The sequence below is a fragment of the Piliocolobus tephrosceles genome, chromosome 19 (assembly GCF_002776525.5).
Source record: "Piliocolobus tephrosceles isolate RC106 chromosome 19, ASM277652v3, whole genome shotgun sequence".
Taxonomy (NCBI): domain Eukaryota; kingdom Metazoa; phylum Chordata; class Mammalia; order Primates; family Cercopithecidae; genus Piliocolobus; species Piliocolobus tephrosceles.
In genome coordinates, this window is record NC_045452.1 from 53,429,876 (window position 1) to 53,456,728 (window position 26,853).

The 26,853-nt window shown below is 40.2% G+C and overlaps 1 protein-coding gene across 6 annotated transcripts in view; it reads left to right on the plus strand.

Annotated features, from left to right (window-relative positions):
* APP (amyloid beta precursor protein) overlaps window positions 1-26,853 on the plus strand; it is a 291,865-nt gene that overhangs the window by 259,637 nt on the left and 5,375 nt on the right. For 3 of the 6 annotated variants that reach the window (XM_023190001.1, XM_023190020.1, XM_023190025.1), the window contains 4 exons: window positions 4,135-4,356; window positions 10,848-10,901; window positions 14,206-14,306; window positions 20,018-20,164. In XM_023190001.1, the coding sequence (XP_023045769.1) occupies window positions 4,135-4,356; window positions 10,848-10,901; window positions 14,206-14,306; window positions 20,018-20,164 (524 nt within the window). The remainder of the gene's footprint in view (window positions 1-4,134; window positions 4,357-10,847; window positions 10,902-14,205; window positions 14,307-20,017; window positions 20,165-26,853) is intronic. The other 3 variants (XM_023190010.1, XM_023190022.1, XM_023190030.1) reach the window with 1 other exon arrangement.

The window sequence follows — 26,853 nt, forward strand, 5'->3', positions numbered from 1 at the left end:
ACAAAAACTATCCGGGCCTGGTGGTGTGTGCCTGTAATCACAGCTACTCAGGGACTGAGGCAGGAGAATCACTTGAACCAGGGAGGCAGAGGTTGCAGAGAGCCAAGATCACGCCACTGAACTGAAGCCTGGGCAACAGAGCGAGACTGCGTCTCTAAATAAATAAATAAAACCACACTGGCATCATTGTTCTAAATGACATAGCCAGGGATGGTTATTTCTAAATTTTCTGTGTTGAATTAAGATAGGCATGTTCCTATTTTGAACAACAACAACAACAAAAAAAGCTAAGTGTGTTTCACTCTGCTAAAAATGTAACTTTTCTTGAATCTGTCATTCTTTCACTTACATTTTCTGAAAATGAACGTAATAAACCAGGAAAACTAACCACCATGGGGCTCGGCATGCTGGTGGCCATTTGGAGGAACTTTTCTACCAACAGTGTAACAGAGAAAAGAGAAACCGGGGTACCACAGTGTACCTCAACCTCAGATGCCCTGACTATTCTGTGAAGTACAAGTTTAAGAGTTCTCTCCGTGATCTTTTGCTACTCTGCCTTTTTACTGCCAAGGGATAAGATGGGTACAGGGCCCTTTCCAGCTGCCGCTGTCTGAGAAATGCCATTTGATGGCCAAAAGCAGTAACCATTCCATAGGACTAGCAGTGATTAAGTCAGCTTACAAATCCGCAAGAGTGGAAGAGACTGCTAAAGACATTGGAACAGACACGCTTAACAATGCCTGATTTCTGCAGCTACTTTTGTGATAATACAAGAAGCTGAAATAGATAGGGGCTGAACGTGGGAAGACTGGTGTTAAGAAGCCCAAGACTTGGATTTCAGCACTGGTGCTTACTGGCCATTGGGTCTCAAAGAGATTGGTTCCTTTTTCCCAGCCTCAGTCTCCTTATCCCATAAGAATGACAATGCCTGCCTTGGGAGAGGAGAGTCATATAGGAGAGGGCATTGGAGCTGGGCTCTAAAGAGTTCCAATAACGTAGGTGAGCAGAGATGGGCTTCCAAGATAGCAGGAATAGAAAACAAAAGTGTCAGAATGGGTATACGTGGTCTTTTGTGGGAATACCCCAAGCTATTTAGCCTGAGAGAGAGGTGTGGTGTAGACAGCTAGCAGCTGTGAGTTTCATGGCTAGATATGGGGTGGGCCCAGACCACAGAGGGCCTTCAGCATCTGGCAAAAGAATTAGAATTAATTCAGTAGAGAAAGAAGACCCACCGAAACAGAGGGAGCCCATTCCTCATTCCTCTCTGTCAGGAAAATATTTGGAGAACCAAAAAATAAAAACTAGAAGGGAGACCATTGTCTCAGTCGGTTTGTGCTGCTTTAACGATACCAGAGACTGGGTAATTTATAAACAATAGAAATACTACAATTCTGGAGGCTGAGAAGGCCAGGTTCAAGAGTGGGCACAACATGGTGTGCTGAGGGCCTGGTCTCTCTACTTTTAAAATGGCGCTTTGTGGCTGCATCCTCCAGACGCAGCAAACCCTGTGTTCCCACATGGCAGATGCACAAAAAGAGGCCTGTGCTGGGTTCCTCTAGCCCTTTTAGAAGGCACTAATCCATTCGGGGGTGTGGAACTCTCATGACTTGCTTTCCAGAAGACCCCATCTCTCACTACTGCCACAGTGGAGATGAAGTTTCAACACATGACTTTGGGGGACATTCACACCATAGCAAGCAGTGAGGAGACTATTGTAATTATCCAGGCGAAAAGTAATCATATTCCCAGGGGCGGTGAGGGTGGTGTGGAAAAGCAAGCAGGAAGTGGTTGAGAGAATTCAGAAATAGAATGCAAAAGGGTTTGTCAGTAGTGTAAGTACCGGACACGAAGAAATACAGGGAGTCCTGGATGGGTCTGAAGGATTCAGACCTGTGACTGGGAGGGAGAATGGTTCTGCCATGATTAGGAAACAGGAAAGGCGGGAGGGAAAGCCAGGGACCTCGAGTGCAGTTCTGTACCTACCAAGTGCATGGATCAGGAGGGAGCCCTAAGTTGGTATCTCCAGCAAAATGTTGGAAATATACAAATTTGAGTGGGAGGGAGAAGTCCAAGCTGGGGAAGTACATTTCAGATTCATCCAAAGGTAGGAGGTCTTTAGAGTTTCAAGAGTCGATGGGATTTCCAAAGGCAGAAGTGTAGAAAGAGATGGAAAGAGATACAAGAAGAAAATGACAAGGATGAGGAGAGGAGGAAAAAAAGAGTGAGAAGAGTTACTGAGAGATGTCACAGGGAAGAAGGTAAGTACTGTGTACGCAAAACAGTAAGAACATTTCCAGATAAAGGACAGGGTAGGCGATAGTAAGTACCACAGGCCCAAGAACAGCATAGCCCCTGGGGGGTCCAAGAGCTTTCTCGCTGGCAAAGGTTATTTCCTCTCAAGATGAGTGTGTAAGCACCAATAATTATTAGTATTCCAGAATAGCTTCTCTTTAGCACAGTAAGTGCATAACAGTCACAAGCAAAAGATTTATATAAAGGAAATGCTCATTTAAATTATTTAATCGGACATTGGCTAAGTTATCAGCCACTGCCTATGGCTTTGTAAGACATGAAAAAGTTGGAGGAAATGTAATGAGGGCCTTTTATCTGTAAGGGAATAAAACCACATGGTTTTTTAAGTATTTACAACGATAGCTAAGTGGTGGGGCTTCTTCCCCCTGTTACTCTAAGTATGCCTCGTATACGTCCTCAAAGTCATCATAGGAATCAAGTATTGAATTTTAGAAACGGTGCCACAGTGAATAGGGATATATTATAACTCAGATTAGACTTCAAAAGGACTGATTTACTTGAGATTTCATCACTTAAAATTTCTTGCAATAAAACTGACTCCATGAAAAGATATTACTCAACACGCTTTAATGCTGTTCCATCAAATTATTTTAATGGGTATATTTGAACAGAATTTTAAGTTTTCAGATACATTTTTTGTCGATATAAAAGAAGATTTGAAAGATGATTGTAAAATGTTACAAATCAAATTTAAATCCTGATCTTTTCATTTTCTCTAGCAATAAAGCTAACCAGCGATATGTCTAAAATACATACTACAGCAAACTCTTGACACAGATACGATTGGAAAATGAGACATTTTGGTTAATCAAATATTGTTATTAGTGCGATGCTATCTGTCGGTCTCTAATTTGTAAAAATCAGAGAAAAACATGGTGAATCTTTGGTGACATAAGAGAAGACTCACAAATCTTGATATCCTGGGGTCAGTTTTTAAAGCAGTAATTACACATGATACAAGATTATATTCTAAGCTCTTTTTTTCCAGTAAAAAAAGATAAGTCAATGATGTTCTGTAAAGTTGATTCTTGTTTGATCAATTTTTAAAGTAGGGGGTAGGCAGGCACTGACAGCATTCTTTGGAAAGGGAAGCAACAGAGGAGAAAGGCAGGACGTTTGGTGTCTGCTCACATTGGGAAATGTGGGGAGCCAGGGGTGGTTAGGTCCAGAGAAGGCTGGGTGTCTGTCTGCAGGGCTACATCTGGAAGGGCAAGGGAACGGTTTCCTTGTTGCCTCAGGGCATAGATCATGCAGCACAAGAGGAGCATTTAGGAAATGCAGATTTTTTTTCAAGGCAAAACTGAACACTATTCAAGAAGGTAGCAAACTGCTGACCCATTAATGCTTTGCTTATCCTTGCAAGTGTGCAAGGCAAGACAGGACATTCACTGTTGCCTTTCAGCTTGAATGAGATTGTGCCTCGCTTACTGCCACCACACCAAAGCCTGCTGTTTATTCCTGTGTGATCATTGTATACTGGGGACGTCTAACTGTGTCAGGAGGAAATGGCAACTGAGCTCCTGTGGCCTTTCACCTCTCGGGGTGCCACGCTGCAGCACATTGGCCGGCTGCCATGCTCCTGACTCCAGTCCTGCCAGCAGCTCTTGTGAGCTGTGACTTTGCATAAGTAGCTTGAATGCCATGTGCCTCAGTTTTCACATCTGTGAAAGGGAGCTGATAATGGTACCTATGCCATGGCTGTAAACGAGATCATGCCTGTGGAAGCAGTTGAAGTCATGCCTGGCAGAAGTGAATGGTGGCTGCTGCTACTGCTGTTGTGATTGTTGTTACTCACCAAAGAGATGGTTTTGTTTGGTTTAGATGAGCTGCTTCAGAAAGAGCAAAATTATTCAGATGACGTCTTGGCCAACATGATTAGTGAACCAAGGATCAGTTACGGAAACGATGCTCTCATGCCATCTCTGACCGAAACGAAAACTACAGTGGAGCTTCTTCCCGTGAATGGAGAGTTCAGCCTGGACGATCTCCAGCCGTGGCATTCTTTCGGGGCTGACTCTGTGCCAGCCAACACAGAAAACGAAGGTAAGAGTCCCCGGAGCCAGCAAGGGCGTTCCAGGAGGTGTATATAGACATACATACGTGTGTGCAGGAGAGAGAGAGAGCTGTATATAGACATACATACAGGTGTATATAGACAGGTGTATACAGACATACATACGTGTGTGTAGGAGAGAGAGTTATCTTTTGTATGTTCTTGAGTGGTGAATTTTTTTTGATGTAGTAATAAATATTTTCATTTCAATTTTACTTTAAAAAGTAACTATTAGGAGTTACTATGTCATTAAAATAATATCTTATCTGTGTAAATTATTCTTTATATTTTTTATGCTGCAAAGCAAGTAAACTGCCAATTGTTGGAAAAGATAACAACCCCATTGTATAGGTGGCAAAACAGAATGGTAATGATTTACATAACATTTGCAAGTAAAGGACCTCTTGTTCCCCAAATATCCAGATTTGCATTCTAGGGAATATTATCCTTCGAGTGAACACCCCTGGACGAAGGGGAGCCACAGCGTATTATTGAAGAGGCAGTCCTTCACATGGAACGTGTGTGGCAATAGCATTCTTCTAATTTTCATTTTCCCGTTCTTCTTAATATAAAATAATACAGGATATAACAATAAAAGCACATACATAAAGAGCATGTACTGTATGTCATATATTATTTTTATGACTTTCAAATGAAGAAGTGGAGGCACTAGGAGACTATGTTCTTAAGCGATGACTTTTGGTAGGAATTTTTTTAGAAATGTTTTTTAACTATGAGGTATATTGTTTCCTCTGGAATGGAAGCACAAAATTCAACTTGTGTTTATGACATAATGACCCAGAATGCCACCTCCCAAAAGAACAGATAGATTGTGAAATAAGGAAAATTACAATGTATCCACAGAGAGGAGTTTTGACAGGGCCTGCAGAGATGGAGATTTGACAGGCACCAAAGTAGTCTTCATTGGCTACTTACTTGTACATGAAATTTCAGATTGAATTAAATGCTAAAGGCAAAGAGAACTACATATAAATAAAATTTAATTTTGCTTAAGACTTAATTTGTGTTTAGAAAATTCAATTCAAGGCAGCTGCCAAAATTAACGAGCACATTGCTCTAAATGTTTTTTCCTTTGGTATCTCAAAGAAGTAAGATTCTTCTCTATCAACAAATTTGAGCAGTAGATGGCATCCTTTTTCACAGGGATTTCATATCTGTTCAAGCGAGAGCATCTTTCAGCTTATTTTCTCTTTTTTCTTCTTGTTCAGAAGTATAAAATTACACACAAACACCTTGATTTCTAGATACAAATAACATGTTTTTTAAGAACACAGCATTTTACCTGATTTTCTTTATTAAGGTAGCAAATGTTGATGGAGGTTTCATATTTATAATACACCTTATAGGCCGGGCATGGTGGCTCATGCCTGTAATCCCAGCACTTTGGGAGGCTAAGGCGGGTGGACCACAAGGTTGGGAAATTGAGACCATCCTGGCTAACATGGTGAAACCCCATCTCTACTAAAAATACAAAAAAAAAATTAGCCAGGCGTGGTGACGGCGCCTGTAGTCCCAACTAGTCAGGAGGCTGAGGCAGGAGAATGGCATGAACCCAGGAGGTGGAGCTTACAGTGAGCTGAGATCGCGCCCACTGCAGTCCAGCCTGGGCGACAGAGGAAGACTCTGTCTCAAAAAGTAAATAAATAAATACATACATAATTTTTAAAAAGTAAAAAAATGTATATAATATACCTTATAACATGCAATTAGTACACTCCTCAGACTAAATCTAAATATAATATTAGACCTTAAGTGCACTGGACAAGTTTTTTTAAAGAACCATTGCAGAAAATATGTAGACTGTTTTCACAATGTGAGTCATTACCCCAAATTTGTTTCCTTAATTCGAAAAAGGGCACCTTATAGTAATAGCAGATACAAACAGCATGTTACTGACGATGTAAAAATAATTAAAACTTTATCATTTATGAAAACAATTCTTAATCACATAGAAGAAAACAAATTTAGGGTCAGTTCATTATCAAAGACCTGGACAACTACCCTATTAAATGTATTATTAATAGAGTGCCGATTGTGTTGTTTCTTTACAGGTAGATACATTTTGATCATTGAAAGTCCTTTTCATTCAGTCTCTAACGAGAATTTTTAGTGAAAAATGTCCAATCTCATTTTCTAAATTGAAGGCACACTAAATTTACTCTTTCACTAACAGCGTACCATGTAGCATCAGCCTTAGGAGACAATCTGCATGCACACGTGTGAATGTACACACACACATACACTGAAACCCTTGGGTATTGCCAAGATGTCCATTTCAGCAAAGAGCTTGATTAAGTACCTCTGGATACTTGACAAACATGCAGCTATTACATTGCCGAGGCCACATGAAAAGAGCTGACACTCTTGTTAAATAAGGATTCCGTTTGAACAGTAAAATCTGGTATAACAATATTGGGAGGCAATAGGACTTGCAGTGTCAGAGTCTTGAGTTGGGGTACTCTTCGTTATCAGTCCCAACACTGATATATATTGATTATAGCAAACAATTTGAAAAGCCTCTCCGACAATTTTTAAATAAAATTGATGGCCGTCATCTCATAGGATATTAAATACTACTCCACACTCGTGAACTCCTGAATGATACAGACCTGAGTTTAAATTCCAGCTCTGCTGTGCGCTTATGAGCAAGTTACTTAGCCTCTCTGGCTGCTTCCTCATCTGTAAAATAAGGTTGATAATAATTCCTAACTCAGAGGTATAGTATAAGCATTAAATAAGAAGGCATAAAATAACTCTTACCAAAATTCCTGGAACATAGTAAATGTCAGTGGTAGCTTTTTTTTTTTCTTTTTTTTTTCTTTTTTTTAATGGAGCCAGGATCTTATTAGAGAGACTTTTTCAGCCTGTCTCAAGATGGCCTGAACAGTGTATCCTTAAAATAATGAATATAATAAGCCATATAATGAGATACAGTCCTAAAGCCATCTCTCTTCTCACACCGTCTCCCACCTCTCCCCAGAAACTTGTTAGTCTTTCTTTTTACAGACATGTGTGTGCGCGCGCACACACGACTACTGAAAATATCTAAAATTCTCAAAGGATTTCCTTTTGTTCTTCATGCAGTCCTCATTATCATAGTTTCAAATGCTTGCCAAAAATGTGTTGTTTTTCTCAAGAACAATCAGGGAAATCCAGAGGAGGGTCTGATGGCCATTTTTTAAATTTACATTGAAAAAAATAAGCATATCAGAGTTTTCCAATGTCATATACTCTTAAACAGCTGCAATTTGCCTTAAGAAATTTTTATTCTTTGGTTTTCACATTCATAAAACCTAAATGAATGGCTAGGCTGCAATGAAGCTGTTGTTACAGAATTGTGCTCACAAATCGTGAAATGATCTGGCTGGGAGCATTAGCGTTAATGACATTTGTGTTTGTTCTGCTTTTTCCTGACTGCCTGAGAAGGGCAGCCACAAAGAGCGGCATAGCATGCAGTAACCGCCAGGAAGCCTTTGTGGCCAACAGTCTGCCTCTTTGTAAATAATACCTAGATATAATATGTAGATAAAGTACTGCAATATTTTTAAAGAGACACAGCAGGTCTTATAAGACTGTATGGATGTATTTGCAAAGTGTGAAGCTGCCTTCTAGTATATTTTTAACTAGCTTTATAGAGACAATGAGGAAGCCAATTTAAATGCTGAAATTTAGATTAAGTAAGTATTTCATTACACTTACAAACCAGTTCTTGTCAGGCCTCTTATCTGTATGTAAAACTGGTGTACTGCTGATTCCTCATTACCTTTGACCTGGTAGAGAGTTTGTACAAGGCAGCACTGTTAATAGTTTAGGTTTATTACAAAGAACACCAGAAGTAGCAAACTTAAAAATCCCAGAGGTCTGACCATTCTGTTTCTCTCCTCTTACAGCAAAGGATTAGATTCAAAGCTACTGAGATCAAAAGAATAACTCATTTCTGCTTACATTTTATTTTAAATCTTTTAAAAGTTAAAGATGAGATAATCTATTTCTTCTTTTTAAATTACTAAATGGCCAATGTAAAATGTTTTTAACACTTTATTGATGAAGTTACTTTCCAGTTAAGTAAAGGTCCATTGGAAAAATTGGAAAGTATTTGCAATGGATTGGGAAATACACTACTTTGTTTTGTTGGTGTGTGTGTGTGTGTTTTTTTTTTTTTTTTTGGCAATGATATCATAATTACCTTTTAAAAAAGAACTGTATTTTAATGTCTGCTCCCTGCGCTACCTATTTTTTTAGCATTAATTGATACTAAATCAGCTTCAATCTTTTAAAGCAGATTAAGGTTTATGTCACTGAAACTAGTTTTGTTTAATCTTCCTAAAAAATAGGAAAGGTTTTATTACTGTTTTTAAATAATACATGCCTATTTACAAAAAAAAAAAAAAGAAGAGCAGGGAGAGGCAGAGAAACTTATAGGACTATATCATTTGTAAGTTTCTTTCGCATAAGTATACTCATTTGAACCCTGGAAAAACTGTTTACTTTGTGACACAACTGAAGTTCAGAAAGAATGTGATTGGCCCCAGATCACAGAGAAACTAAGTGGTGACATTAGCAGTGGCCCCTGGGACCACCAGCTCCTCAGCCTGCATTTAAACCACAGGTCCACTTCACTTACTTACCCCTGGGTTGCATATACATTTTCTAATAATGTAACTATTGATGTATGCGCTTACCACCACTTCAAGGTACGTGTTTGCCTTCGTGCATGTGGTTTAGTGTGTGCTTAACTGCAGTTGAAGCACCATTTAGGTTCCTCGTCATCAGGAAATTCTCAAAAAGTACAATGACCTTTCAAGTAACTGCATTTTACAAGAGTAATGACAGTTAATCATTACAGGTTGTTGCAGATAAGAAAAAACATCAAGTATAGAACAACCAAACTTCATTGTTAAAATGTATTTGGGAGTTGGCAGAAGAAAGTGAAGTATGTCTTCCTCTAAATGCACTAGTGGAAAACTAGAGAATAGTCACTCTCGCATCAGTAGTTACTATGGAATATTTGATCATAGGATATTTAATCAGTGCAGTTCTGTAGTATTTGGTAGTGTCTGAAACAAGCTTTAAAGGTTATTTGTTCCTCACCATAATTAGAAGATGCAGATGTTAACGCTTCTATTTCCATATGGAGAAACCGCCACAGAAGTGGGCGCTTGCCCAAGGTCGCAGATGTTGTAAATGTTGGGCCCAGACCTGGGATCAGATGCCTCACCCTCACCCTCCTTTTGACTCCACCATGCTGCCAGTCTCTACATGAGAAAGGACCAAACCACCTTACTCTTTTATTTCATCCAAATGTCCTAGTGCTCCCCGAAATATTTTCTCATATTTTGGAGACTTGGCTTACTGCCACTTTTTCCTCCCTCACTGTTTCTGTTAACATGTGTCATCCAAAACTGATTTGGACTGAGAATCCCACCTTTGAATGCCTGGCATGTGTGCATCAGTAAGCTGGATGGTTTCACTGAAGTTGTTAGAAGCCATCTCATCGAGCACACCGTGTCTCCCTCAGCACCTGTGCTGGCTTTGTCTTCCCTTCTTCCCTTTACACTTGCCACCTTACCAAAGGGGCTTCCCCCTGTGCCTCCACCCCATGGCTTCATTTACCCTATGACCATTTATTAATCCTAAAAACTTCACCTTTGTCCCCATTCCTTGTTTCTTCAAACACCAGTGTAAACAAGGAAGTATTTTCTGAGCATCAGAAGTGCTTTGGAAAGGTCAGATGGTGGTGAGGAATATCGTACTGTCCACACTGCTTTCTTTGGGTCAGACCCAGAACACATACAAAGGAAAAATTGTGAACAATGGCAAATATAAAATGAAATAGCCTCATTTCACACGTTTCAGCTGTATGTCATCTGTCAAATGGAAACCAGCCTTTTTGAAAAAGAGAAAGACAGACTGCGGTTTCCCTCTTCTGCCCTCATACTAAGGACAAATTTGATTCACTCACTAAATGGCAGATTATGTAGTAATACTTTGCTCTCCTGATAAATTCATATTTGCACTTCCCCTGGAAATTTAAGAGTCCTTTTGTAGTTAATTAACTGTAAAATAAGATTGGGCAGTTGCAAAAGGAAGTATCTTTAAGGTTTTCTGCTAGGCTGGGAATATTTTATTTCTAATCAAAAGCCAAGAAACTATCTCTAAACTAGCTCAGAGGAAAATCCACCCTCCCCACCCCTCTTCTTTGATGTTGCTGCATATCCTGGTGAGGGCTTTTATTAGAAAACTAAGGAGCACATCAGTAGCGATCAACCATTTAAAGTGATGCCCCTCCTGGTCCTCGATGCTTGGGATTAACTCACTGTGGTTCTTTCCTGGCTGCTCCTTTTTTGTAACTTGTTTATTGCATATGCTTTTTTTCCCTGCTCGACTATGTTCGGGAGCCATGACTTACCATCTCGATTTGTCTTGTTTGCTTTCTGTGTCTCTTGCTTCCTGTGCCCAGTTGAGCCTGTTGATGCCCGCCCTGCTGCTGACCGAGGACTGACCACTCGACCAGGTATTGGAACCGCTTGACTACTGCCTCTCCGCATCTTGTGCCTGAGCTCGAGCAGACGTTGTCTCCTTTCTGCATGTTAAGCCTCTTACTGCTTACTGTAGGGTAGAATCTGAATGACCTTAGAAACCAAACTTTTAAAAATTCCCCTTGACTTTTCCTTACTCTTCATTTCCCAAATTCCGAGTGAAGTGATTTGTTTTTTGTTTCTGAGCTTTCCTTTTGAAACCTCAAAGAGAGCCCTTCTAAATTTGGGGTTTTTTTTTTCTTTTCTTTTTTCTTTAAAACAAACAAACAAAAAACAGAGAAGATTATATAGCTCCTGTCCTTAAAAACAGAAGCCCAGACAGATGTAGACTGTCAGGTGATGACTTGGATACCAGTGTGAATATCTCTCCTTTCTTGTTTGGTGTCCAGATGGGTCACTTTCTAACTAAACTGTGCTCAAACTTCAATCAGTTACTGAAGTAGACATGATTTCCTGAAAATACCAGAATTGGTTTCTCTCCAGAGCCAGAAATATATCTTCTCTTTTGTGGGTTGTATGTACTTATTCTCAATGAGTGGCTAAAGTAACACAACAGATGTAGATGCATAATTTTGCACATAAGCCCTTTTTTTTTTATATTACTTAAAAATCCCATTAACACTGAAATAGACACTTATTTTTTTATAGTTTCACAAGCATTAAGAAGAAACACATTTTTATTTTATGAATAATGTCATAGCACAGCATACGTGCCTGGTGTCTACTCCATGAACAACCTCACCCAACTGATAGTAGCCAACGCTTTCAGTGAATCAAAAAGAGGAAGAAAGTTACTGAATTGACAAATCTGTATATTCCAGAGAGATTTTAATCCTAAATAACACATACTTTCCCGTATTTATTTTCTTCTTTATCGTCATAATGTCCCCAGGCAATAGTGAAAGAACAGGGAATTAACCTTCTTTGAAGATACTAATACACAGAGGTCAACCTTTGCTGCCTGGTTCAGATACAGTCAGCGGCAGAGCCAGAAGGAGACCCACGCCGTCCCTCACACTTCCACCACAGGCTCAAGCCATGACTGCCTCCTCCGAGCACAGTCACTCGTGAAGACTCGGAGTCTGCCTTGTGGCATCTTCATGCCTTTATGCTGTGATTAACAATGGCAGCAGAGACAGTAGCGTGACACGTCTTGACAGCTGGTCTCGTTGATGTTATGAATTTCTGTCTGTAGGCTTTTAAGGGGAATTTAAATTATAGTGAGTCAGAGACAGTTTCAGTGCTTCTGATGTCCTCCTTATTGTCAGTGTCATGTAAGGGAATCTCAAGGAGCCAGGAGTTGACATTCCTGTTCTGCTCAGCCAACTTGTAAGGCCTTGGGCTGAGGGTCAGTTCAGTTCTAATTGCAACCGCAGCCAGCTCAGGTTGGTCATTTGCCTTGGGACTTTTTTCATGGTGCTTCTCACTTTAAAAGACTTGCTTTTCATCTACAAGCATAAAACCTAACTTAGAAAGTGCTCATTTGACTCATTCAGTTTTATCAAATTTCTCTATTGGGCCAGCAGAGCCTATATGTTACTATTGAAATATCCAGGAAGAGGTGACACTACCAGTCAATGTTTTTTCCTTTTTTAAAAAAAAAAAAAAATTGTTTTGGGGTTTTTGTTTTTTTGAGAAGGAGTCTTGCTCTGACATCTGGCTACCCAAGTCCAAGTTCTTATGACCCAGACCAATTGCAGGCTAAGAGAACTTGAAGGCGAAATAGAACCATTGCCTGTGGTCTTTGCGGAAAGCTGGGAAGGTAGGGATAGGAAAATGAAGTTCTGAATAGCAAAAAGGAGAGAAGGTAGCTTCACAGTCTAGAAGCCAGGTATAGATAGATTGACATTGATGATGGATCTCTCTTCAAATAGGTTATCAAGTGGAAGCTTTTTGAACACTTGAATGAGGAAATGGGGCTATGTCACAACCAGCATGGATTTTCTAGGTTGTGTCAGATTATCCTTACCTTCTTGTATGGGCTGTGCTGTTAGACTGGCACATCATATGCTGTGGACATTGTGCTTTTCAGTGTCAGCAAGATGTGTGACAAGTTTCCCAGCATCTCATAGACAAGATTGAAAGAGTGATTAGGCCAAGAGCAAGAAGTAAATTCCCCTGGGAGCCAAAGGAATTGGGAATGTGTAGCCCAAGTAAGACAAGAACCAGCGGGAACATGCCTGTCCTTAGGGATGCGATGCCTGTTCAAGGTTTTACTGTGGAAGGGAGAATTAGGCTTGCTCTGTGTTGAATCAGACTTCAAGGATGGAAGTTACAGGGAAACTGATTCTGGCTTCATGTAAATAAGGCCATTTTAGCAGGCAAATCTATCAAAAAGTGGAGAGAAATTGGTACATTCCTCTGTGTTCAAACAGGAACTGACAGTCTGCCCCTGGGTGGGAACACCGTAGAGGTGACGTCAAAAGCCCTTTTCATCCTAAAATTCTGATGTTTGATAATTAAATGTTATAGCATGGACACTGACGTTTATATTTTGTACTTATGTTTTTGGTTTTTAAATGACTTTGCGTTTTGTTTTAAGCCTCAAATTATTATTTGAATAATGACATTCGTCAGAACAATTAGTATTAAGAATCATGTGGCAATTTATAGAGAAGGAAGAGTTTGTAGGTTATGAATTCTGTTAGTCGCTAAGAAGCATTTTAAAAATTATGTACTATGTAGCTCTTTATTCAGCAGACGAACCAATTACAGTCTGTGTCTATAACTAGAACACTTGACTAAAATTATATAATTTTTACAACACTTCACTGCATAGATACACGAACATAATTTATTTGTAATTGGAACAAAGCCCCAAAGTAGCGGTTTTGTTCCACCAGGTAATTAATGCTCATTTTTAAAGCCTTTTATTGTTATTTCTGAAGTAATGAGTGCCCACGGAAAAAGACACATAATAGGCTAAACAATGAGCCCCTAAGCCAAGCCAACATATTCCAGGAACAAATCCTTGCCAACCTCTCAACCAGCATTTAACTTCTGCATTTCCCCCATTTTCAAAAATTATAGCATGTAATTAAAGACAGCAGAAGGCTTACGTTCAGGTTTCCCTTACCTTTTCATTTCTTTTTGTTTAAAATAGGTAGTAATTAAGGATTTAAGTATAGGGTATCATTTTTCTTGAAGAAAGTCATTAATCAATTTTCCTCTAACTTCAGGCCTAGAAAGAAGTTTTGGGTAGGCTTTGTCTTACAATGTTATTATTTATGAGTAAAACTAATTGGTTGTCCTGCATACTTTCGTTGTGATAAAATACAGGTTCTGGGTTGACAAATATCAAGACAGAGGAGATATCTGAAGTGAAGATGGATGCAGAATTCCGACATGACTCAGGTTATGAAGTTCATCATCAAAAATTGGTACGTAAAATAATTTACCTCTTTCCACTACTCTGTCTGTCTTGCCAAATGACCTATTAACTCTGGTTCATCCTGTGATAGAAACCAAATTAAGGAAAAGATAAAAACAAAAATACAATGCTTGCCTGTAGGATTACCATGAAAACGTGAAGAAAATAAATAGGCTAGGCTGGGCGCAGTAGCTCACACCTGTAATCCCAGCACTTTGGGAGGCTGAGGCGGGTGGATCACAAGGGCAGGAATTGGAGAACAGCCTGGCCAACATGGTGAAACCCCGTCTCTACTAAAACTACAAAACAAAAATTATCTGAGTGTGGTGGCAGGTGCCTGTAGTCCCAGCTGCTCGGGAGGCTGAGGCAGGAAAATTGCTTAAACCTGGGAGGTGGAGGTTGCAGAGAGCCGAGATCATGCCTGGGCAACAGAGCGAGACTGTCTCAAAAAGAGAAAATAAAGAGGCTCTGTGTGTAGTTCTTTCAGACTACAAGGCAGCTAAGTTCATGCAGGACTCGGGACTTAAAGTGGAATTAATTTCAATATAGCAGCCACTTTAACTTCCACTGTGTTTTCTGGGAAAATAGGTTTACAATAGGTTTACTTGAAGGATCAGAGTCAAACACGTGCATACGCTGCTTGGTTTTCTAGAACACTTTATATAGCTTAAGTTCACATCTGGAACTGTCTTCCTTTGCTCATTCATCTCTCCCCCAGCTCTTTCTTTTCATTCCCTCCCCTACCTCCCATGATTTAACTTCTCTTGCAAGAATAAGATCATGGGGTGAGCAGGACCCCGCGATGTTCCTGATAGTGTCATTCATCAAAAGGTTTGTTCAAAGAAGACAGCAGCTGCCTTTTCAGATGAAATCACTTTTCCCCCCTAATGTTAGAATTGAAGTAAATCAAAAAGCCGCATCTCTTTTGTGGTCAGCTCTAGTAGTTATATAAAATCCTTTACCAAAAGCTTAGAAATTCAGATAAATCAAATAGTGGATTATGTTAGGGTTCCATCTTATCAGTAGGTGCAGGAAGGGGTTACATTAATAAAGAAGACAATTTTATCACACTCAGTGGTGGACAGAAAAATGGTAATAAAATTTCCATACCAGTAATACTTGAAGTTATCTCAGGCACTTCTTTTGTTTGTGTGTGTGTGTTAGCTTTTCTCAAGCAGAAAATGTCTTTTCAATATTCATAAATAAAGTTGATAAATCCTAGTATTAGTCTCGAAAAGAAACACCTTCAAATTATTATGTATGCCTCACTTGACTCTAAATAATTGTAGCAAATGAAAAACTGACTTGGGATTTGGATTTGCGTTCTTAACTCCCATCGTTCTTTTTTTACACTAAGACATTTAGCTTTTTGAAGCATGATTTTCATTGGCAAGACAATCTAGTATCAATTGTTTTAAAATCAGGGTTTCTCTTGATGAGGCTGTTGCTGAAGATGTTAATAAAAACTGGGGAACCGCTGAAGATTTGAGAGTTGGTAGAGCAGAAAGCTGAAGATTAATGTACAGAAAATTTGCATTCGCCGGGGCATGTGTCATATAAGCCCATCTCTGCAATTACACTAACGCCTGTAAAGCGACAGTGACTAATGGCAGCGGCAGCAATTAGGAGAATCAGCTCTCTCTACTGAACTAGTTGATAAGATAATGTACTATAATTAGTGCAATGAATATCACAAAATTACAATATTTTCTTAAAGGCACAGGATGTCCAGACTTTCATTTATTCCTGATTACCTCACACTAGTATATTAGCTAATTAATGATTTGCTTTTCATAAAAATGTTGAGCTAGCATATTTGTTTAGTAAAGGGAATAATTATGAACAATTTCTCATTTTGTTATAAACCATGAGTAAAACACTTTTAGAAGTTGCTTCATTTGCTGTATTTTATATTGCTTTCCAGATTGCTAGTATGTTAGTTTTAGCTTAGAAAAATCAGACATTTGACTACCTTCAGGCTATATTAAAAGGTTTTTTTAGGGAGGTAGAGGCATACCTTGGAAATTTCAGAACACCACGGTAAAACACATTTTGCAATAAAATGTCACACAAATTTTTTGGCTTCCCAGTGCATATAAAAGTTATGTTGGCCAGGCGTGGTGGCTCATGCCTGTAATCCCAGCACTTTGGGAGGCCGAGGCCGGTGGATCACAAGGTCAGGAGATCAAGACCATCCTGGCCAACATGGTGAAATGCCATCTCTACTAAAAATACAAAAATTAGCCACATGTGGTGGCATGCGCCTGTAGTTCCAGCTACTCGGGAGGCTGAGGGAGGAGAATCTCTTCATCCCGGGAGGCAGAGGTTGCAGTGAGCCGAGATAGCACTACAGTCTGGGCAACAAGAGTGAGACTCCATCCCAAAAAAAAAAAAAGTTTATATTTACGCTATACTATAGTCTCTTACATGTGCGATAGCATTATGTCTAAAAAAAAGCCATGTACCTACTTTAATTACTTTTATTAGTAGAATATTTTATTACTAAAAAATGCTAATGATCATCTGAGTCCTCAGCAAGTCCTAATCTTTTTGCTCATGGAGACTCTTGTCTTGATGTTCATTGCTGCTGGCTAATCCAGGTGGTGGTTGCTGAGGTCTGTGGTGGCTGTGACAGTTTCTTACGAAGTTGGCTGCGTCGATTGACTCTTCCTTCCATGAAAGATTTCTCTGTAGCATGTGATGCTGTTTGATAGCATTTTGCCCACAGTAGAACAGCTTTCAAAATTGGAGTCAGTTTCGCAAATCTAGCCACTGCTTCATCAACTGAGTTTATGTGATATCCTAAATCCTTTGTTGTCATTTCAACAATGTTCACAGCATCTTCACCAAGAGTAGATTCCATTGCAAGAAACCACTTTCTTTGCTCATCCCTAAGAAGTAACTCCTCATCCATTCAAGTTTGATCATGAGATGGTAGCAGTTCAGTCATGTCTTTAGGCTCCACTTCTAATTCTAGTTCTCTTGTTATTTCCACCACATCTGCAGTGACGTCCTTTACCGAAGTCTTGAACCCCTCAAAGTCACCCATGAGAGTTGGAATCATCTTCCAAACTCCTGTTATTGTTGATGTTTTGACCTCCTCCTATGAATCACAGATGTTCTTAATGGCATCTGGAATGGTGAATCCTTTTTAGAAGGTTTGCAGTTTACTTTGCCCAGATCCGTTAGAGGAATCACTATCTATGGCAGTTTTAATAGCCCTACAAAATATATTTGAAATATATTTTGAAATAATAAGAGGCTGAAATAATAAGACTTCAGAGTTGATCCATGGGCTGCAGAATGAATGTGGTGTTAGCAGGCATGAAAACAACAGTAATCTCCTTATACCTGTCCTTCAGAGCTCTTAGGTGACTAGGTGTTTTGTCAGTCTGCAGTAATATTTTGAAATGAATCTTTTCTGAGCAGTAGGTCTCAACAGCGGGTTTAAAATATTCAGTAAACCGTGCTGTTAAGAGATGTGCTGTCATCCCAGTTTTGTTGTTCCATTTATAGAGCATGGGCAGAGTAGATTTAGAATAATTCTTAAGCACCCTAGGACTTTTACAATAGTAAATCAGTCTTGGCTTCAAAAACTTAAAGTCACCAGCTGCATTATCCCCTAACAAGAGAGTCAGCTTGTCTTTTGACGCTTTGAAGGCAGGACTTCTCTCTAGTGATGAAAGTCCTAGATGGCATCTTCTTCCAAATAAGTCTGTTTCATCTCTGCTGAAAATCTGTTATTTAGTGTAGCCACCTTCATCAGGAGTCTTATCTAGATCTTCTGGATAACTTACTACAGCGTCTACATCAGTGCTTGCTGCTTCACCTTGCACTTTTGTGTTACGGAGACGGCTTCTTCCCTTAAACCTCGTGAAATCAACCTCTCCCAACTTTTTTTTCTTCTGCAGCTTCTTCACCTCTCTCATCCTTCACAGAGTTGAAGAGAGTTGGAGGCCTTGTTCTTGATTAGGCTTTGCCCTAAGAGAATGTAGCGGCTGGTTCGATCTTCCATCCAGACAACTAAAACTTTTCTCCTATCAGCAATAAGGCTGTTTTGCTTTCTTATCATTTGTGTGCTCACTGGAGTAGCACTTTTAATTTCCTTCAAGAACTTTTCTTTGCATTCACAACTTGGCTAACTGGCACAAGAATCTTGGCTTTCAATATGCCTTGCTCACTAAGCTTAATTATTTCTAGCTTTTACTTTAAAGTGAGAGACGTGTGACTCTTCCTTTCACTTGAACACCTAGAGATCATTGTAGGGTTATTTACTGGCCCCGTTTCAATATTGTTGTCTCTCAAGGAATAGGGATCCTGGGAGTTGAGGGACAGAGTGGCCAGTTTGCGGGGGACAGTCAGAACACATGCAACATTTATTGATTTAGTTTGCTGTCTTTATGGGCATGTTTCATGACACTGCAAAACAATTAAAATAGTAACATCAGAGGCCACTGATCACACAGATCACCAAACAGATATAATAATTTTTAATGTTTGAATATTTAAATAATTACCAAAATGTGACACAGACATGAAGTGAACCTGTGTTCACTGTTGGAAAAATGGCACCAATAGACTTGTTTGATGCAGGGTTACCGCAAACCTTTAATTTGTTTGTTTTCTTTTTTAAAAAAATACTGTCTGTGAGCACTACTGTGCAATAAAGCTGGGTATGCCTGTATTTTCATTAAGTTGCAGAGCAAACATGATAATGTTTAGCTATAGTTTTAGTTCATCTGGCATAAGATCAACTCCTTATATAACAAGACGATAAACATTGTGGTGTGCTTCTATAATTTCATTCAAGTAGATAAAGTTGAAAAATAATGACTTGCTTTTATAAACAGTATGAAGCAATGTCGTGCAATAAATAAAATTTTATTTCTTCTTTACAGTGTTCTCAAAATTCTTTTTATGTTTAATCCAAATAAAGAGCAAGAATAAAGCAACATTTCAGATTTTGGTTTCTGGAGACAATAGTAAGAAAATATGGGTTATGAGTGACTTAAAATTCTTGTTGCCTGTACTTCCCTTTGAAATAGCATTAGGCTTTTAAAAGCATTACACTGCTAAAGGTTAATTAGAATTCTGCTGAATTACTATAGCTAAAAGTAGGTAACAAGATACCTTTTTTTCTATTGTTTAACTCCTTTGTTTCAGAATGCCTATTCCTGTGCATTAAAAGTGTCCCTCCAAGGAAATGAGGACATCTACAGGCTTGAAAAACACCTAAGTCTCAGTCACTTGGAGTCAGACATCAGGGCTCAGAGTTTCAAACCTGCTGTGACTGGGAAAATGCTGACCTCCTTTCATTAGTATGATCTGTGCCTTTCCAGCTTTTGATAGATCCAAGCGCCATCTTCCCACCACTCACCAAATGTTCCACTTGTCAAAGAGTTTCAGGTCACTGCAGACTTTGGTTTTGACATGTGAGGGGAAAGTAGACTTCCTCAAACTGGGGAAGCCACATGTTGTACATCGTTCTGTAAACTATGATTGTTATTCTTAGTGAGGAGAATATGTGATTTCTTTTCTTTTTTTAAGCAAGCATCAAATATGTGACCAACCAGTTGGCCAGAGAATATACTGAAAGTTTTCATGTAACCTCATCCAAATGCCCCCTGCATTTAAGAAATGAAATTCTTCTAATTGCATTTATAAATTGTAAATTAAATTGCATTTAGAAATTAAAATTCTTTTTCTTAATTTGTTTTCAAGGTGTTCTTTGCCGAAGATGTGGGTTCAAACAAAGGTGCAATCATTGGTCTCATGGTGGGCGGTGTTGTCATAGCAACAGTGATCGTCATCACCTTGGTGATGCTGAAGAAGAAACAGTACACATCCATTCATCATGGTGTGGTGGAGGTGGGTAAACGTGACCGCATGTTTGCAAGTGGGAATTAAAGAAGACTATGAGAGAATTAGGCTTAGCTCTTTGCTAAGAACTATCTAAGTATCTCTTTCAAAAAATGAATCAATGTGCTTCCATGATGCTTGGGTTACAGCTGTTCTTTCTTGTTTTGCTTTTTGTTCATTGCAACTAATCGTGAATATTCTGATCAAGGTATTGAGATTGTGTGTTGTTATCTCAACTTATAATTTGTGTTGAAGTTATCAAAATAACACAAATGATAATGCATGACTTTTAAAAAGTATGATTACTCTTAGACTTTTTTTTCAAAGACAACAAAAATCAATGTGAGAAGTTAAAAGTAAAATCAAAAGTAGGAAGTTGCTTTTTCCAAAAAAAAGCTAAACATATTTATTCCTGGATTTCTTATGTCTTAAATAGTCTGGCCTCTGAATACAACCAGGTAATAGTAAATAATGTGACTTTTCAGTGCAGACTTTTACCTTTAAAGTTTCTCAGGAAATCACACTATACCAAATGGCCCACCAAAACATAAATGATTGTTATTTGAGAGTTCTTCAACCTATTACCCTGCACTTCCACCTGAAATATCTTAGTTTCAAGGTGCTATACAAAAAAAAGAGAGAGAGAGAGAAAATTTACAAACAAGTTATTTTTGCACATTTAAAATGTCATTTGGAATGGGGGGAAAGTGTTAAAATCTCATAGTATATGCAACTTTTTAGGAAACTGTCTTTCAGAGAATATAGTATAAACATAACTTTTGTATGCACAGGGAAACTGAAAAATTTGTGTGACATTTTATTGTGATATTTTAAGAGTTATGGAATTTTGGGGGCTGAAAGATACATTGATGATGATCAATCAAATTGATCTTCTCATCTTGTAGATGAGGGAACTGAGGCCAAGACAGAAGGGTTCAAATTACGCAGGGTCAAGCTCAGAGTCCGTATTTCCCCTCATATTCCCCACTGCTTTTTTTTGAGGCAGAGTCTCGCTCTGTTGCCAAGGCTGGATCTTAGCTCACTGCAACCTCTGCCTCCTGGGTTCAAGCCATTCTTTTGTCTCAGCTTCCTGAGTAGCTGGGACTATGGGTACACGTCACCATGCCTGGCTAATTTTTATGTTTTTAGTAGAGACGGGTTTTCACCATATTGGTCAGGCTGGTCTTGAACTCCTGACCTGAGGTGATCCACCCACCTTGGCCTCCCAAAGTGCTGGGATTACAGGTGTGAGTCACCACATCCAGCCCCCATTGCTTTTCCATCAGAGAAAAGTCCAGATGTTGCTAGGGAGCTGAAGATTCCACTGTCCCCAGGGAACTGTGCTCTAAACCATTCTTGATTAGAAGAGGACAGAGTTTAAATAAATGAAATTTGTGGTGAAGCCAGAATTTCATTTTGCTCAGCACTTAAAACCTCTGCAGACTACAACAGAAGCTGCTGATGGAAGTTGGGTTTGAGCCTCATTTCCCCATTCATACTGACGTGGATGAGCAGTGTGAGGAAGGAAACCAAGAGAACAGCAGGCAGCAGGGTGGAAAGGAACGGATTGGCTCATAGACCAGAGTGTGAGCACATAAAAGCAATGACCCCATTGTCACGTTCGGTCATTGCACCTTTTGTAATGGTATCTAAGCTTGTGTCCCTCAAAACAGTATAAGATATGCTCTCATTAGTATCAGTTTCTTTCATTTCTGCTCTAATTAATTTTTTTAAAATTTTAATTCCATATTTGAGCAAATAAAGATGTCTTCATACTTGAATAATTCAAGAGCTCTTTTTTGCTGTTGTTTTGTTTTGTTTTATTGTTTTGTTATTGTTGTTTTCTTTTTTGTTGTCGTTTCTTTGTTTTTTGAGATGGAGTGTCTCTCTGTTACCCAGGCTGGAGTGCAGTGGCATGATCTCCACTCACTGTAACCTCTACCTCCCAGGTTCAAGCGATTCTCCTACCTCAGCCTCCTGAGTAACTGGGATTACAGGAGTGCACCACCACGCCTGGCTAATTTTTGTATTTTTAGTAGAGACAGGGTTTTGCCATGTTGGCCAGGCTGGTCTCGAATTCCTGGCCTCAAGTGATCCACCCTCCTCAGCCTCCCAAAGTGCTGGGATTACAGGCATGAGCCACTGTGCCCGGCCTTCAAAAGCCCTTTTTAATTTATTTAATATAGTTCTATCTTTACTGCCAGTCTATCCATTGAAGTTGCCTGTCTTTGATGCCAAAGGCCAAATACTTGGCTTCCTAGGGCTTCCATAACAGAGTAACACAGATCGGGTGGATGAAGCAACAGAAATTTACCTTCTTACATTTCTGGAGTGTAAGATCAAGGTATCATCCAGGTTGGTTCCTCCTCAGGCCTCTCTCCTTGGTTTGCAGACGGCTGTCTTCTCCCTGTATCTTCACATGGCCTTCGCTCTGTGTTCCGCTATGTCCCAATAAGGACACCAGTCATATTGGGTTAGGTTCCACTCTGATGACCTTGTTTAACTCTAATTACCTCTTTGACCCTATCTCCAAATATAGTCACAGTTGGAAGTACTGGCAGGTTAGGACTTCAACATGTGAATTTTAGGGGGACACGTTTTAGCCCGTAACAGGCCCCAGGGATACTGAGCATAAAAGCAAGGCCTCCACCAGGAGCTCTTTCCCTGGCTGTGCATGAGACTTACCAGGTCCTCAGACCTAGGGAAACAGAATTCCCAAATAGGAGCCTCAGAATCTGAGTGTTGAAAATTTCCCCAAATGAATGAGACGTGCAGTAAGATTTGAGAATCACTGACACATCATTTTAACATTCCTTCCTTTTAATTCTATGCACAAGCCTTAGGGAGTGGAAAATGGAATCTCTTGCCTCCTAGATAACCAGTTGCCCTTTAAGTGCTCTTCCAGCTGCCTGAATTAAAGTGTTTTTTTTTTTTTTTTTATTCAGTTACCAAGCAGTGTCTCATTGGACTTAAAATGTCAGAGGAGAAGTTGACATTTTGACCCAGATTCTGAAATTAATTTTTAAGCCAGAAGGTATCCTTGCAGGAGCAAAGTCAGGAAAGATGGCTGTTCAGCTCTTCTCTAGATACTCATTTTGCTGTCTACTTGAGAGCAACTGGAAACCTTTCTAAATGAAGGGCCCCACCTCATTTGTGTTTTATTTCCTCTCATCTCCTTCTTCCTCTCAAGACCTTCGTGGCTGTCCTTCCCGAAAGCAGCCCTCTGTCCAGTGCCATGGTGTGTCTGTACAGCAGTGTTGAAATAGACCACATTCTCCTTTTCTGTCCTCAAAAAACGTATAGTCTAGCTGGGATGATAGAACTTGAACACAGGGAGTTGCAACCCAGCCTATGCGTGTTCTCAGGTGGGGAGAGCACTGTGGGCTTTCAGAGCACCATTTTTCTCAGCATTCCAGCGTCTGCACGGAACGGAAGTGATGCTTCTGAAATATCCTCTTCCTACCTTAACAGGCCCTCTCACACTCAAGTACATGGAAATACCTTTATTTCCGGCTCTGAGTAACCTTCATTAATCAGTAACCCTACTTCAATAAGAACAAAAATGAGTACATGAATATTTCCAATTAGACTCACCTCAGTGCACTCAGAACAGAATACCACTGTACTTACGTACCATCAGTGCATGAAGAAGTCATGATGAAAGCATTGGTTTCCAGGAAATTTCTTGTTTTTAGAGTGAAAAATGCCTGCAGAAGATCACAGAGATAGGAACCCTAGGAAAAAAACCTGAGAACAAATGTATAAATGAAACAAGCCTAGAATAGTCACATACCACATCACACTGGAGATAAAGTTCTGAGAAATGTGTTATGGGGCGGTTTCATCACTGTGCAAACATCGTAAAGTAACATATACATAAATCCAGACGGTATAGCCTGCTATGCACCTGGGCTACACACCTACAAGCTATTGCCTCTAGGCTCCACACCTGTGCAGCGTGTTGCTGCACTGAATACTATAGACAGTTGCAACACACTGGCAGGTATCTGTAGTTAAGATACAGATAGATAGAAAAGGTACAGTAAAAAAAAAAACAACATTAGAATCTTATGGGACCACCATCATATGTTTGCTCTGTCATGGACTAAAATGTCAGTATGTGACCCATGACTGTATTTTTATTGGTAGAGTTGTTAGCATTTGGAAATGAACACTCGCTAGTTTTGTTTTTTAAAAAAAAAAATAAGCAGTACACATTGACTTACCGATTTACTTAGCCATAAGGCCAGAGGGTCACTCTGTGAGCCGCTGGCCGTGCTTTTTCCCAAGGAGGTAACTGTGCCTTATTGGTGCTTCAAGCAGTGAAGCAATAGCCCTTTGTTATTACCACTCCCCAAATGCACCCTCCATGTCAGAATACCCCTGTGGTGGCTGGAAATCTCAGCACTAGCTGAATCACCCACCCTTGCTCCTGTTTTAGGATGTTCCTGCAAAGCCCACTGATCCCAGGATCTGTTTAGTGCAAGCGATACTTTTCTACATTCACATACATAGACACTGGATATTTAAAAATACGTATTGTAGCTCTTTCTGCTACTCTCCCCAGAGATGTCACCTTTAATAAGGAGAAGTTGGGGGCACAGCTTCTCTTCATTATAGGATGTGAAAAAGTTTTCCTCTCACGGATCTGATCACTGGAACACCAGAAGTCTCCCCGCCCCACCTCCGGGTCATCTCATTAATGACCTAAATAAGAAGAGAGTTCCTTATTTGGCTTTTATGGAGGTATGGCATATGACTTCCTGAGAAATGTGCTGTCATACTAGTGACTTCATAAAAAGATGTCCTGAGAGGTCCTTTCTTCCCAGCCAGAAACTGACCCGCAAGGGTACAGATGTACTGACGTCGGCATTGTAGAGTAGTTGGAGAGCGTGGTCAGGTTGAATGGAAAGCCACGATCAGGAGAAGTGAGGGTGGGTGCAGAACCTAGGAGTGGCTTCCTGCTTACAGAGCAGCAGGAAGAGAAATTGGAAGGTCAAAGGAAAGTATCAAAAATGATTACAGGCCGGGCACGGTGGCTCACACCTGTAATCCCAGCATTTTGGGAGGCCAAGACAGGTGGATCACTTGAGGCCAGGAGTTCGAGACCAGTCTGGCCGACATGGTGAGACCCTGTTTCTAATAAAAATACAAAAAATTAGCCAGGCATGGTGGCGCACACCTGTAGTCGCAGCTACTCAGGAGGCTGAGGCAGGAAAGTCGCTTGAACCCAGGAGACGGAAGCTGTAGTGAGCCAAGATCACGCCACTGCACACCAGCCTGGGTGACAGAGCAAGACTCTGTCTAAAAATAAAAACAAAAATTAAAAAAAGATTATGAAGGAATAGCAAAGGAGTTCCTGAACCTGCCTGAAGAATTGCTTGATGTTGGCAACAAACACAGTCAACTGCTTTCTAGTTTTATATATAACTATAAAGAGATGGTATCAAAATTAGGAAAACAAGCATCTACACAACTAAGTAGCAAGCAATTACTGGGAGGTTACTAGGAGGGATAAGTCACTAGCTTGAAAACTTCCTGGCTGTTTTCTTTGCTTTTATTTTTTTTCCCACATACTTGTGGCTCCTTTGATGTGTCACACTATTGTTGTGTTGTACGCCTTAGTTCCCTTACCCTCCTTTACTTGTCTGGTCCATCTCAATGACAGGATTTTGTCGTTTGGCCTGACTCAGTCCCTTGTATAAAAGGACATCTCTCAGTCCACATCCTGCTGGTTACTGTACATAATAAAATGTAAACGTGGTGTTTCCTGCCTCTCCTCCTAGCTCACACACCTCCATGTAAATACTCTAGGGACAATAGGAGGAGACCTGGAAACTCAGGACACCCAAATAGAATGTTGTCCCTGCAGGCGGATAGCTGAGCTCTAAATTACTCTGGATACAGTGAAGGACTAAATGGTTCCAATGAATCAGGTTCAGGGAGAAAGGGAGAAAAGGGTAAGGGGGTATGGAGGTAAGCCAAGGAGTGTCGAAAGTTCTCCTCAAAGCTATTTTAGGACAAGGCGGGTCAGGCTGTTTGGGCTCAGCCCTTTTCAGTGCGTGTCATAGGCAGCAGCCAGTTGAAGCCGTGCCGCCATGCAGTGCAGGGACCCAGGTCTCAGGAAGGTGCAGCATACTGAGAGCCAAATGAAGACTTCAGATCAGTTCCTGCTGCCGTGTATTCCAGGCAGTCTGGGAAGAGAATGAATATTCAGTGGTTGTAGGTATGTGTGTTGTGTCTTCATCCTGGAAAGTGACAGATGTTCCTACCTGGTTGGAAAAATGGAAATTCTGTCCCTGACCTCATTGTCTTTTTTTTTTTTTTTTTTTTTTTTGAGTCAGAGTCTTGCTCTGTCGCCCAGGCTGGAGTACAGTGGCTGGATCTCAACTCACTGCAAGCTCCGCCTCCCGGGTTTACACCATTCTCCTGCCTCAGCCTCCCGAGTAGCTGGGACTACAGGCGCCCGCCACCTCGCCCGGCTAGTTTTTTGTTTTTGTTTTTTTTTTTTTTTAGTAGAGATGGGGTTTCACCGTGTTAGCCAGGATGGTCTCGATCTCCTGACCTCGTGATCCGCCCCTCTCAGCCTCCCAAAGTGCTGGGATGACAGGCATGAGCCACCGCACCCGGCCAACTTCATTGTCTTATTCCTCCAGAACAAGCACTACGGGCTCAAACCTCCCCTGGCTCTGCTTTAA